General features: G+C 40.8%; 2 protein-coding genes across 5 annotated transcripts in view; both read left to right on the top strand.

The window, feature by feature from the left end:
- The first annotated feature begins 59 nt into the window (after positions 1-59).
- On the top strand, positions 60-4,850 carry ftcdnl1 (formiminotransferase cyclodeaminase N-terminal like 1). 2 transcript variants are annotated; one of them, XM_018678653.2, is made up of 6 exons: positions 60-220; positions 1,370-1,488; positions 1,656-1,751; positions 2,212-2,367; positions 3,063-3,251; positions 4,368-4,850. In XM_018678653.2, the coding sequence occupies exons 2-6, from the start codon at positions 1,374-1,376 to the stop codon at positions 4,802-4,804; spliced, it is 993 nt and encodes a 330-aa protein (XP_018534169.1). In that variant the 5' UTR covers positions 60-220; positions 1,370-1,373; the 3' UTR covers positions 4,805-4,850. The 2 variants fall into 2 exon arrangements, with proteins under 2 accessions (XP_018534169.1, XP_018534168.1); XM_018678652.2 differs by having other exon boundaries at positions 66-461.
- Positions 4,851-8,610: 3,760 nt separating this feature from the next.
- Positions 8,611-14,378, top strand: part of LOC108897201 (nck-associated protein 5) — a 64,057-nt gene continuing 58,289 nt past the window's right edge. For 2 of the 3 annotated variants that reach the window (XR_007813852.1, XM_051072803.1), the window contains exon 1: positions 8,617-9,285. The gene's annotated coding sequence lies outside the window, so the exon portion shown is untranslated. Of the gene's footprint in view, positions 9,286-14,378 lie in introns of all 3 variants that reach the window. The other variant, XM_051072811.1, reaches the window with a different exon arrangement.

Raw genomic sequence — 14,378 nt, 5'->3', positions numbered from 1 at the left:
CATCTTGCGCTGAACTCTCTGGTCTTTAGCTAGAATTGCTAAAACGTTTTTGAGTACGATTTCGAGGACCTAGACGTGCATGGTTTACCAGTTGCATTAAAGTTAAGGCTCTTTTGGTGTTTACGCATAGAAATCAGTTAATTGCGCCTTTCCCCCTTGGTACAACACCAGAGAATACTCTGCACATGTCAGTCCTGAAAGAGAATTCAGTATAACGCAAGTATGTTATACGTGACATATTTTTGACTTGCATGCCACGGTAGTGAGTTAGTTTACTCCACTTTGGACTTTGAACAGGTTCTGTAACAGTCCAGACAGACAGCACTGATATGGGGCAACACCACCCAGTTTAAGAATTCCCATAGGCCACACTGGATGACTTCATAAACTATTTAACATTTAAATTATTAAACCATCAGACGCAGTCTAGACATAAAGGGACTCTTCTCATCTGTTGAAAGGTAACCTATATTCTTAAACATTTGTCACATGTCAGATCAGCTCTGTAGATGTTGCCATGCCCTTTGAACGTTTTCTAGAACTGCTCTTGCTGTCATGCTAAATTTTGCAGACGTAGAGAACAATGAATATTGTGTTTTTGTTTGTTTTTGTTTTGCTTGTTACAAGACAATAGCAAATATTCTGTTGTTTGTTGCTGTGATAAAAAAGGCAGCTCCACAAACCGTCTGTAGATGGCATCATCATTAAAGACATTCATTCATTTTGAATGAACACTTTACAATTGGCAGTTTAAAGTTTATGGTAGCCATACATCCAGTACAGAATTTCTCCACTAATTGCCAAATAGCCAAGCCAATAAAATTGCTAATTCAAATGCATTTAGTGGCAAACCAAAAAGTACAGGTGGATTAACAACAACAACAACAACAACAAAAAAAGACTTTTAGCGAACTGGACTTGCTTACACTTTGTGTAACCCTTGTTGAACAGCTGTCACTGTGATAATTAGGGGATAACGGTCAATGTTAAAACTACTAAGCACAATTAGAGTGGAGTGACAGAGTTGTGTTAGTTACACAGCAATATCTATCTGAAGTTTGCTGACATCAGCTAAGAGTAGCCACCAGAAACTGCTGGTCATACCAGACCAAATCACGCAGTAGAAGCAAAACCTCTGAGTGTAATGAAGTGAGCAACAATGTATTTCACTGTTTATGAATTCAGCTGTTAATGAATTCATTATCTCGGCTACGTTTTTGTCCAGATGAATGTTAGTTGTGAGTGGAAAAGTTTACATTTCTACCTTTTGTAAGCATTTGTTTCATCTTAAGTCTGGTCTCTGCTCTTCATATTGAAGTCATGTGCTTTAAGTAGCAGGCTAAGTCATTCAGTGTTGGTGCTGTTGCAGTAACATGGCCTCCAGTTCTATTGGCAGACGAATGGTGGCTTGTCTCCTCAACATTTCCGAGGCTCGCAGGAAAGACCTGGTGGAGACTGTGGCTAAGGCAGCTTTATACAACACTGAAGGCAAGTGTAATGTTACCTGTATAGAGACATATGAGTAATGACTACAGTGCTCTTGAAACCTTTCATTTCTTATGGCAGCTCTCAAAAGCACATGCTCACATTTGACCTTTTATATAAAATTATGAAACATTTGAAATTAGGCATTTTTTGTAATGATTATACATCAGGTGTTAGACGAGAGGGGACCACAGTACTGAACATCTTTAATGACCATGACTACAACCGCTCTGTCATCACCATCGTGGCCGGCATCGACTCTATCAGTAAGTATTTAATCTTTAAGTTTTTTGCTCAAGCCCGACGAGAATATAAAATGTTTGCATTCATTTTCTTACTCTGAAGGACAGATAGAGTCAGCTACTCGTTGTAGCACTGCTGCTACAGTAGGGATTCAGTCTCTGTCCCCTGCTTCACAATCCTCTGAGAGGAAAAAATCCTTTAATAAGCTTTGTCAGGGATTTAAACACAAAAAAATTCAGGATGAACATTTTTCTGGCAGAGATCATATTAAAAAACTTTATCTTATTGAATGTTTATCCGAAACACAACCTTCTGACAATGCAGGCAAAGCTGTATGTCCTATACTCACCTAGACTAATCACTACCTAATACACGACACTGTAACTTAAAAAATGTCTCCATCCCACACATCGCATCAGTACCTCATTTTGACAGTATGTTTGATGCACAGCATTGTTTGATGTAATTTTTGATGTGTTCCAGGGGAGGCGGTTCTGTCTGCATGCGAGAAAGCCTGTGGGTTGATTGACATGAGCGCTCACACTGGGGTCCACCCGTGTATGGGTGCCGTCGACCTCATACCCATCTACCCCCTGGGGGAGGAGGTGCGAGTGGAAGACTGCGCTAAAGAGGCTCGAGGTGAGATGCCATTTGTCTGTGTGTGTGTTTGTGTGTGTTATTGTACTTAGAAATATGTCCTGTCCATTTCATTAGCTGTCACGGCACAGTAATCACTGGAGTCTCTTATTTTGTATTCATGTCCAGCACATGCTCAGGACAGGGATGTTTTGACTCTACTGAGTGGTGCAAATTCATTTTTCCTTTGCAGTACACTGCTGCAATATGTATTAAACCCTGTGTTGGGTTTCCATTCCTAGTATATGATACCATAGTCATTTAGGAAGTATCAAAAACTGCCTATCTCCTGTGATATATTGTAAATGTGTATATACTGTAATACTGTAATACTGTATACTGCGGTGGATGATGATCTGACATCTTTTGCTTCCTGTGCTGGTAATTAGTTTCACAGTTTACCAGCTGACTTAGCAGCCATGTGTCTTGCTGATAATGAGCAGTAACTCAGCATGTGGCCCGCATGCCTGAAGTGTGCTCTCAGCATGCTAATCTGTGTGGTGGGATTGCAGAATAATAACTGGCAGGCTCACTAACAATCACTGTATTTATGTATGTGTGTGCATATTTTTCCTTCTGGCTGAAATATATACCCTCAGGTGTGTTTAGTCTGGCATGCTCCTATGGTTCTTGTGTATGTATGACGTGTGCTCCATTTGCTGGTTAATTAACATGTCTGCATTCTTGCCTGGGCTCAGCTGTGGCTCAGGGTCTCACAGAGAGAGTCCAGGGCACCAGTGCCTTCCTGTTTGGCTGGGCGGACACCCCCCTTCAACGGGGGCTAGCGCAACGGAGGAAGGAGGTGGGATGGTTCAAGAAGACGACAGACTTGCAGGAAATCAGGCCCGATCTGGGGACACAGCCACAGAAACGTTTTGGCCTCACAGGTAGAAAAAACTCAAATTTTTATCCCAGACATGCTGATGTAGGTAAATGTTTTAGGCTGAAAGGAAGGTTAGAATGTCTCTTTGACAGCATTATACAATGCTGAATGACTTAATCTCTGTATTTACACAACTAGTGTTTGTTACAGCCTGACCACAGGCAATCTGTCTCCTCTATTTTGACCTTTTAAAGGCAAAATATAAACTGATCTAAACAATTAAACGGCTGCACCTTTTAAAGCTACATTCTTACAATACTCACGATTGGAAGAGTTATAGTAATATTGGGAAAGCAAATCTGTAATGAGCTCCCTATCAAGGCTGTGTGGCGGAAACTATAAATATCTATGCATTATTGTTACCTTTTGCTTTGGACATGTTATTTAAAATGTAAGCTAAAAAGGTCCAGTGAATCAGCATGAAAACTGAATGAAATCAAATAAAAGAAATGGAGCTTATCATAGTGCAAAAACATGGGGGCAATGTTTCTACACATCCTGGTAGTAGCATGTAACACTAGTGGTGAACCTACCTGGACAAAGATAACCACTTGTTCTGGCTAACTAGGACTGCTCTTCGGCTGAACTTCAATCCACCAATTTCTCATGGTGTAGGCACATTTCAACTAACATCTTTTATCACATAGCTACATACAGCATGTACTGTAAGGACTGTATGAATAGAGAAGAATCTTTGAAAACAGCTGCTGGTGTTATCTACCTTGGATTACCTGAGTCCATATTGTTGTTTGGTCATGTAATTCTTACAAACAACCTTGCCAGTCATTGTCAATGTATTTCTACTGCTCCTTCGGTGGTGTTTGATAGACAATAGTCCCCAGAATCAAAGATTAAAGTTGTCTTTCTAGACCGGCTGTTGTCTAGTGTTTAGACAGTGTTTATGTGGAGAATAGTGTTGTAGGAGTAATGCGTTGCTTTTACAGTTAGTAATTACAGTGCTGTTGTTCTCTGCACCAGTGTGCTCAAATAATAAGTAAAAGCTCCAAATGATCATTTTCTGGAGCTGCTGTAAACAATCCTGGGAACTGCAGCAGAAGCGACTGTTTGAGGGACAATGGATACAGCAAACATGAAAATTACATTGGCTAATGTCCTGCAGGTGTTGGGGCCAGTCCATACGTCATGAACTGCAACGTCACAATCAACACCCAGGACATCGCCATGGGACGGAACATTGCCAAGGCCATTAGAGAGTCAGCCCCTGGGGGCCTACCAGGGGTGCAGGTGTTGGCTTTGCCACATGAGGGCACTGTGGAAATTGCTTGTAACGTGGAAAGTGTGAAGGGTAGCCCACCTAGTCACATGACTGCAGGTGGACCCTGGCCGTCTTTCAGCATCGAGGGACAGCCATACTGTCACGCCCCAGCTTCCCTCATCACAGCGAGGGTTGCAGAATTGGCAGGGAAGCAGGGGGTTGGTACAAAGGGCACAGCGTTGGTGGGGTTCACTCCCCATGAGTGCAGGGGCTTAGCAGAGTTAGCACTGTCTCAAGGAATTGCTGAGTTCTGGAAGGAGCAGCGCAGAATCCGTATGTGAAAGCCAATTTAAACTTCAAACATGTCAGGTTTCCCATTCAACCATCATTCATCATCCATTCAACATCCATCAGCTATTCAGTTTTCAGCTGTCACTTGCTCATTATATCATCCTATAGTTATCTAGCAGTACCTAATTAAGCAGGACTGTGTAACTTTTGCTGACCAATGGCTACTGCATCCTCTTTTGGGTGGTTAAAGATACTGGAAGCAGTGTACCCCCAGAAGCTAACAGCCCATGTACAGCAAACAAAGCCTGTCAGTCGCTCAGGCAACACAAACTTCATTGAAGGGGTTGGTAAATGAAAGAATCACCAAGCTATCTTCTATTTCTAGCCAGCTAAAGACCGACAGTTGATGGTTTGTGATAGTGCCACGTTAAGCAGCTCCTGCAGGAGACTGTGCCTGCTACATAATGCAAGAGCAGGTGTCAATAATTTTGAAGATATTTAAAGTAAAATAGTTGCATTATGTTGCTTTAACTAACAACACAACTGCAAGTTTAGTGAAAGCTGCTAATATGAGGCTAAAGCTGCATGTCCCACCATTAAATGATCCAAGCAGAAACATGAAAATGAAGGCGCAGCATTGTTCTTGTGTTGTGGGGTAGAACTTGTCAGCTGTAGCATTATACAGTATACAAAATGTGATCAAAACATATTCGTTTTAGCATAGCCTTGATGTTCACAGGGTCTAATTTTACCTTCAATCCCACAAAATAATGTAGTTAGCTAATGCTAAACTCTTCAGATTTGGAGGTCATACTAAGATACTGCTGTAGCTAGTTAGCCAGGCATGCTAATGAATGTAGCATATGTTAGTGCAGACCAACATGCTGCTGAATTCATCTCACTTTGCTCTTGTATTTGAACAGGAAAATGAAAAGACACATCAATCTCTAAACACTCACTGTTACTGGAGTTCCATGCCCACTAATTCAGCATGGGAAAAAAAAATCCAAAGCTGTTGGCAAATAGTCCATTGAATAATTGAATAATAATAGAGTGTAATACTCCTTTGTTGTTTACAGCATTGTGAATGAATTATTCACTTTTAACTGGAACCTTAATGGCATTGTTTAGAGTTATTTAATTTGATTTAGAAATATTACTGTAAATAAATACTTTATCAGCCAAATATCTTTTTCCTGGTATTATTTTCATGAGGGGGATCAAGTCAAACTGAAGGTAATATTTCCACATACTCTATAACACACCTGTCTGCTCAGTACCTTCCTAATCTGACACCTGAGGTAAAAGAGATTTGGGTTTTTATTTCTGTATTTTTCCGCTGAGACCAAAACCATAAATCCCAGCATACCATCCTCCAGAGTGGATTTTTTATTTTTATTTATTTATGTGTATGTTATGTTTTGTGTGTTGTTGTGTGTGCATGTGTGTGTGTGTGTGTCATTTCCTGTTTTGAGCAAATTGGACACTTGTGTTTACTGATGACTCTCTGCTGATGAGTCTTTTCCCATCATTTTCCACCATCAGCCTTACCATGCATGACTCTGTGGGTGAGTGACCATATGTGTGTGAAACAGCTATTTTTATCATAAGTCATGGACAGATTTCTTCTAGAGAGATCCAGCACTTTGGCAGCATTTCAATGAACATGTTAAAGTGTACAGTGTACAACCCAGTTTGGGGAATCTATCATTTTTATGGCCATTTACCACCAAAATATGCAAAACTAATATTTTCTTGTCAATCCTTTAAGTGTAAGCACACGATGTACAGGATTAACTATTTAATAACATGGAGGCGAATTTGGCTAGAGAACAGGTCAGGAATTAACTGGGGCAAGATGATTCCACTCATTTCTTACATAAAGCCAATGTAATGCATTAAATAGCAGCATATTCATGGAGTAAGGAGGTATGGATTTTTGACAGACATTTCATGATAATAACGTTGGACTTCACAGATGCAGCATAGAAGCATAGTTTGTTTTAAAAGCCATAAAATGCATCATATAGGATGATGTTTAATTTTATGCAAAGGAAATTAACGATTGCATTGGCAGTAACTGCCTGATCTACAGAGTGCTAATCTGTTTACACACAAACCAAGGTAGTATGAATCACAAATCTTTCAGTGAGATTGGCACGCTTTAGAATTATTGTTTTTTTTTTTTTTACCTGTCCTTTCATTATGTTGTGTAATTTTTTTCATTTCTCTGCATTTGTAGTTACATAAGGTTGCCCTTTGAGGCAGAAGCTGTGCAATTTTCATCAATGTGTGCGCGCTTCTTTGGATAAGCTCTCTTACTGCGTGAACATTTGCCTCTTTGTACGCCATCCAGCTGAGGCTCTTAGTCACACAAGCAACACAGCGAGCTTCAATGCAGCCTCATTTCATGCGTACATACATGACTGCCCCCCACCACCCTTCCACACACACACACACACACACACACACACACACACACACACACACGCATCGTTTCTCTCTCCTCTTGGCTGTCTTCTTCTTCTTCTGCACACGCATTTACTCTATGCATAGCACACACACACATATACATGCACTCAGCCTGCCAGGCTTGGGAGCATCAAGGCCTAATCTAGGTCACAGCATAAGCCCAGAGGTATCCTGGTCTCCACACACACACACACACACACACACACACACCACACTTAAAGTCACGTATTTAAATTTGGAAAGCAAAATTACACATCTAAAATATAAGATCCATTCTGACTGAACTAATTTTCCTTCAGCTATCCGTGAAAAGGTTTTCATTTTGACAGCAGATGCACCTCACATCCCAGGAAGACGAAGACTATAAATAAATCCAGCAAATTTCATATTTTCCAAAAATCTCCTCCCCCATTTTCATTTCCTTCTTTTCCCTCCCAAATAACCTCATTGGTTGTGTGACTCAGTCTAATGGCTCTTATGATTGTCACAAGGCCATCATTTCCTTGATTAAGTGCACTTTTGGATGCTTCCATAACTCATCACTGAATCAGCATCCGTTTAAGAGACGCTTCCCAACTGAAGCCTAACCTAGATCGATTATATGTATCATCTGCTTAAAATAAAGACACGTATCTTCATGCATGCTGCTGCAGTTTATGTGCATCTTTGCAGCAGAAGCACCATAGGATCCCTTTGATATGACTTAGGCTGACAGCGTATCATCCGAGATGCAACTGTGTGTCACAGCACAGAAATAGAGGAGCTTATTTCTTTACATCAGTCTCCAGCCTTCTATAAATATTCCAAAGCTCTCTGTTCTCTCTCTCCCCCGCTCTTTCTTTCTGTCTTTCTTCCTGCTTTCTCTCTTCTCCCCCTCTCTCCTTTTCCCTTTCTTTTTCTCCCCCGCCCCCCCCCCCTCTGTTTGTCCATTTTTTTCCCTACGCTCTCTCTGCTGCCTCCCACATCTTCTCTTTTCCCTCTGCTCCAGTCGTACAATGTAGAGAAATGCACCTCTTGTCTGTCTAGGAAGAAGCAGTAGTGTTAAGTGGGAACAAAAACACTCTTGTGCTGCATATCATTTCTGCTCCTGCAGGGTTTGTTTTTTCCCCTCTGTCAGTCCTTTGGGGCTATTTAGTGAGATGACAGCGATTTTATCATATTACATGTAGAAATCCTCCTTCCCCTCATTGTTGTACCACTCCAGATTTCCACCAATCAAGTACAGTGTGACGGTTAATCACAGTTATTCATCTCATTCATGACAGTTGAGATGTTTGAATCAAAAATAGGCACATTTACAAGAAAAAAGAGGCCAGGCAGATTTTTATCTAAAGCAACTGCCAGTTAGAGGCTGCTATGTAAGCGCACAGTGCCATCCTCTCTAACCTATCAGTGTGGGAAGTAAGCGTGCCACCTATGAAGTCAGCAGTCCCCAACCCCCACCCTAAACACATGTTCAACATCCTCTAGGCACAGGCTGAGCAGAGCACTGAGACACAGCTGAGAATTAGAGAGGGAGAGAGAGAGAGAGAGAGAGCAGTGAAGTGGAAATATGGGTGAGCGTCAGAGAAAGACAGAAATAGAGCGATAAAGCAGTGAATTAGGCAGGCAGGGAGAGGAGGAGGAGAAATAGAGGCAGTCTTTCGCTGGGGCTGTGATGCTTTGCGCGGATGAGGTTATATTCTCATAGCAGAAAGGTATCGTCGTGTGGGTGGATGTGAGAACCCTCATGGATTTGCTCCCTTCTGAGTCTCAGTGGAATTCATCGCATCTGGATCCAAAACAGCTGTAGACAGAGGATGCGACCGTGGCTGGGATCTAGGATCCATGTGGGCCTGTGACGTATGCGCTCCCCTCCGTGGCTATCTTCCTCCCCATAAGGATGGCACCGGCAGCACTGACCCAGATTGTGGAGTGGCGGCTCTTCGCTGTGGGCTGCTCCTTGGTTTGTCTGTGAATGTGAATGTGGACGAGACATGCTCTACACCTCGGCAGAGACTTCTGAGCCCACTTCCTCTGCTGACATCTGTCTCCGTGGATACACACAGCAACCGACAGGGTAAGGATGCACTGCTCTGACCTGCACGCTGAAATGTCAAGGTGATGGATTTTGAGTGTGTGTGCCTGTGTGTTGAATGAATACATTACAGATTACTACAACCATGTAGATCCATTTTTTGTTTTCCACTCATGTGTCTGCTCCGTCTTGGACACAAACACAAAACAAAAAAAATTTGGGCTTCACAGTGCACCATGGTGTGGCTTCCATAATGAACCGAATGCCATATTGTATGCATGCAAAATGCAGAATAGCTCCATGTATAATGTATGACCTGGGAGATAGTGAGCAACAAGTAACTGTGCTTCCCCCAAAGTACCAAAGAAAGTAGGCTAGGATGGCACAGGCAGTCGAAAACCTGGATAAATAATTTATTAAAGTCTTTTTGGTTTCTGAAAGCATTTGCCTTTAGTCTGCTTGGTGGGAACAATGGGCATGAGGCGAAAGCTATTTGTTCCTTTATACTAGGAAGGATAAATTTGATTCAACTGAATCCTAAATGAACCAGTCTAATAAACATCATCCAAGTCATTTCCCCCTCAGTCTGGTCAGTGTAGGTCAGTTCAGCTTCAGGTCAACTTAGTTCAGTTCAGTTGAATTTAATTTTATTCAGTCCCCTTAAAAACTTGATAAGATACATCAAAGATTAACATGTCATCTAACCACAAAACAAAGTAGTGGGAGTCATTTGACCAGAGATTAGACACTTTTCAGGTCAAACAAAGGTCAGGAGGTCAACAAGGGGCAAACCTGTCTCATTCCATTTAGTAATTACACACATGCGGTATGATTGTGAGGAGTGCCGACTTCAGGCCTTTCACTTGTGATAATTATATTCATATTTCATATTTGTTTTCCCTTGGATGCTGATTTAGTAGTGTGAGAAAGATGTTTGTAATTCTACTGACTTATTTAAAAAGGGTCGGTCGACCGTCACAGAGAAGAGGGAAGATGCAATCACTCATAATGGGGGGATGACACACATTTCCAGACAATCTCTCCTGAGAGACATTTCAGTTTTGTTGTTTACATGATAAGTGACAGAATTAGCTGTGTCAATAATGAGAGCTTGATAGAGAAGTTCAAACCCTGCCTCATTCCTCACCCCCACACACATGGCCAATCACAGCATGAAGTGGGTGTGAATGTTGGATTGTCAGTTTTGGAAAGTTACAGAAATGGCTGGACACAACCCCTAACCTGTGGGGTGAGGGGTTTCTATTTAATCTGACAAATAGTTTTGAAAAAGCATAATGGCAGGTCGTACATTTACAAAAACATTAGTTAGTCATCTCATAATTTCAGAATTTTGAGCCCTAACCCAGGCCCTTTGGTCAGTTAATTTATTCAATATAATTCAACACACATTTTCATAGTTTTTACTGATTCTTTTCTGCAGGTAATGCATTTAAGACCATAGTTAGATACTCAAAACTCACATCTGATGAAAAGGCATACTGTGGTCCAACTGTCTGACATACGGTTTGAACATTTGTGCCATTGGTGGCACAAATGTCTACACAATGGTATCAGCAGGACAGACTCAAGTCTGTAATGCTATACTGGGTAGAGCCTCCTTTTGCTCTCCAAACAGCCCCAGTTCTTCGTGGCATGGATTCCACAAGATGTTGGAAACAATCCTCTGAGACTCTGCTTCAAGTTAAGATGATTAGCATCACATAATTTCTGCAGATCTGTCAGCTGCACCTTCATTCTGCCAACTTCCTGTTCTACTACATCCCAAAGGTGTTCTACTATTCAGATCTGGTGACTGGGGTGGTCACTAAAGTAACTGAACTCATTGTAATGTCCATGAAAGTTTGAGACAATGTTTGCTTTGTAACATAGGGCATTATCATATTGGAAGGAACCATTAGAAAATGATCAGTTGTGGCCATACAGGGATGAACAACAATAGGCTATAGGCAGATAGGCTGTGGCATTCAAACAATGAATGATTGGAATTAAGGGGCCCAAAGTGTGCCAAGAAGACATTTCCCACACCATTACACCACTACCATCAGCTTGGGCTGTTGACCGTAGGTAGGTTTAGTCCATGGATTCATGGTCTTGGACCCTGCCATCTGCATTCCTCGGCAGAATTCCAGACGCATCAGACCAGGCTGTGTTTTCTCAAGTCTTCACCTGTTCATGTGTTGTGCATTTTGAGAGCGTTTCTGTTCACCACAGTTGTAAAGAGTGGTTATCTGAGTTACCATAGCCTGTCTGTCAGCTCCAAACTGTCTGGCCATTCTTCTCTGACCTCTCTCATCAACAAGTCATTTCTGTCTGAATGGATGAATGGATGTTTTTTTTTTCTTTTTTATTTACACCATTCTTAATGAGCTCTAGAGAGTGTTACGTGTGAAAATCCCAGGAGATAAGCAGTTTCTAAACAGCCCATCTGACACCAACAATCATGCCACAGTCAAAGTCACTGAGTTCACATTTTCCCCCATTCTGATGTTTGATGTGAACATTAAGTGAAGCTCCTGACGTGTATCTGCATGATTTTATGTATTGCACTGGTGCACACTCATGATTGGTCGATTGTTGCATGAATAAGTGTACTGGTGTTCCTACTGAGGTGCTCAGTAAGTGTAAATTTGTCTTCCTTAGTTATGTCATGGAAAATATGGCTCCATTTAAGAGTGGTGTTATATACCTAAAGACCATCAAGAGAACTTTCCAGTAATTACAAAAATCTGTAGTCAACACTTCTAAAGGGGTTTGACGTCACCAAAAGGTGTCTTTTATTCACATGTCCTGCAAGCCACTAGAATGGCTACAGTATATTTGTGTAGGTGTAGTGCTAATGACAGTTGTAGGAACAGCAGTGTTTCCAGTGGTTGCTATTGTATCAGACTGGTTATTAGACCATTCATGGTGCTGTAGCTTCTCAGCTCAACAGAAAGAATGGAAAGAGTTAACATGTGAGGTGGCTAAATAGAGAGCTGAAGCAAATGTGACAGCTGTGAACTACAGTGAAAAAAGAAAAGTGAACAACTAGGCCCTGTCCCCCATGGCAAAGAAATTACCACACAGACTCTGACCTATTACACAAACTTAACTGCTCCACTGATATGGCATTAAAAAAATAAATAAATAAGGATTTGTCAATTCCCATACTCCTGCCTCTGTTATTGCTGTGTGACTTCTACTACAATATCCAGCCTCACTTATCTTCTCAACATCCTCTGATACTTTGGAGTTAGTTGACTTATTCAATAGTAGGAGACATCTGTAAAGTATTATTGTAGCAACATGGATAACCTGACCTCAATGCAGAAAAAGCCTGCATGTACAGTAGCTCAGGGCAAGGGGATAACATTGTCTGTAGCTGCATCTATTTCACGTTTGGTGCATTGAGGCAGATAGCCTAATGCATTCGATTGGGAGACAAGATGAGGGCATTGTGCAGCCACATAAAAGGGCTCAGCAGTAGCCTAAAGGTTAAAGAAGGGTTTTGACAGGGAGAGCTGTCACTGGAGTCTTCCTGCTGGTCATGAATATGTGGGTAAAACATGAGTTAAGATCTCTTTCAGGAGCCATTGTAGATAAATCTTAAAACTGCAGTAATCAATATCTTTGAAATTAACATAGACTCAGTGTTAAAAAGACTTTTTAGTCTCTTTTAGCCAGTTGCTTTGTTTGCAAATGAGCTGTGTGTTCTAAAATGATTTTATTAACCTCTTGAAAGCCATTTCAACAAAAAAGCTCAGATTAGCCCATTGTATGCTACCTGTCCAACACCAAATGGCAGACAAAATTACCAACTAGATAATGAAGGAAGCTGAGCATCTATCAATAAACACCCTGATAAATGTAGGAGGAGACCAAAAAAGAGCTAAAAGGAGAGTTGATTTTGCAGCTATGCAGCTAATAACCATGATATATTTTTACATAACCATGTTTTGTTATATGCTTGCATGTGATGAAACACTATAACAGCGTATTTACCAAGGGTTGCAATGCTGCCACATTCTACTTCTAAAAGTGTTGATTGCTTTGTCAGGTTACACCTAGTTATTTAGCCAACACTGCCACAGCCATCTAACAACAGCCAGGTGGTATAAATTCAACAGCAGCTGCCAACTTGCTAAAAGATATTAGCTGTAAACTGCTGTGTTAGCTGCTATTCCTGATGACCCTTGGTATTAGTCAAAAGGCTTCTTTCACAGAAGACATTTTCACATGTCACAGTTTGACAAACAAAGAAATGAATGGCTGGATAACACATAATTTTATAATTCCTCACATATGCAATATGCAAATGTGCATATGCACATTTGATATTGTTAACATGTTAACAAGAAGTTGTCTATTTACCATCCAGGAAACACAGATTTTCTATTTATTTGGAGTTGTGTGTCTGTCTTTGTCTCCACCAACATATCTGGCTCTTCAGCTGCTAAATGCTTCACTGTGTTCATATGGTAGTCAGTAACTTGTGCTTGCATATAGCATACAGTGGGTTTATAAGATGCATAAAAAACAGTTAGTGATAGATGACCTAGATGGCATAGATGATCTTAGATCTAACTAAAATGTTCAGCAGAGTGGAACTGAGAAAGAGCATGTGTGCTTAGCTGAATCATCCTCTGAATAAATAAAAGTTAAAATTAAAACCAAATCTGTAATAAATAGCTCTTCATCAAAGATTTAACTTGACTGTTCCATAAAAATTTGCTGCAGAATCAGATTAGAGGCTGTGAACGACAGAATGGTAACAGCATTACAGTGAGTTAGAACCTTTGCAACATCAAGGACGCATAAAAAATAGCTTTGTGCTAAAAATATCTCAACCAAGGACTATTTATGGAGTGGAAGCAGAGAGGGATGCATAATATTTCCATGTTTACCAGATCAATAAAAAAAAAACTCACAAATACTGTCAGGATTTCGATGGGCTCATGACTAACAGAGTGAAGTATTCTTTTTCTGGACATTTGAGTATTTCTCCATCAGTCACAGGGTCAGTCATTAGTCACTGCATTTATTTTATTATTTGTTTTTTGTTGTTGTTATAGTTTCTGTGTATGCTCAGAGTTAACAAATCTGTCTTTTATTAAATCTGAGAACTCTAAGCAGTC

The sequence above is a fragment of the Lates calcarifer genome, linkage group LG1 (genome assembly GCF_001640805.2).
Source record: "Lates calcarifer isolate ASB-BC8 linkage group LG1, TLL_Latcal_v3, whole genome shotgun sequence".
NCBI classification, from domain to species: domain Eukaryota; kingdom Metazoa; phylum Chordata; class Actinopteri; family Centropomidae; genus Lates; species Lates calcarifer.
The sequence above is the reverse complement of the archived record's forward strand: the minus strand, read 5'-3'. Positions and strand labels throughout refer to the sequence as shown.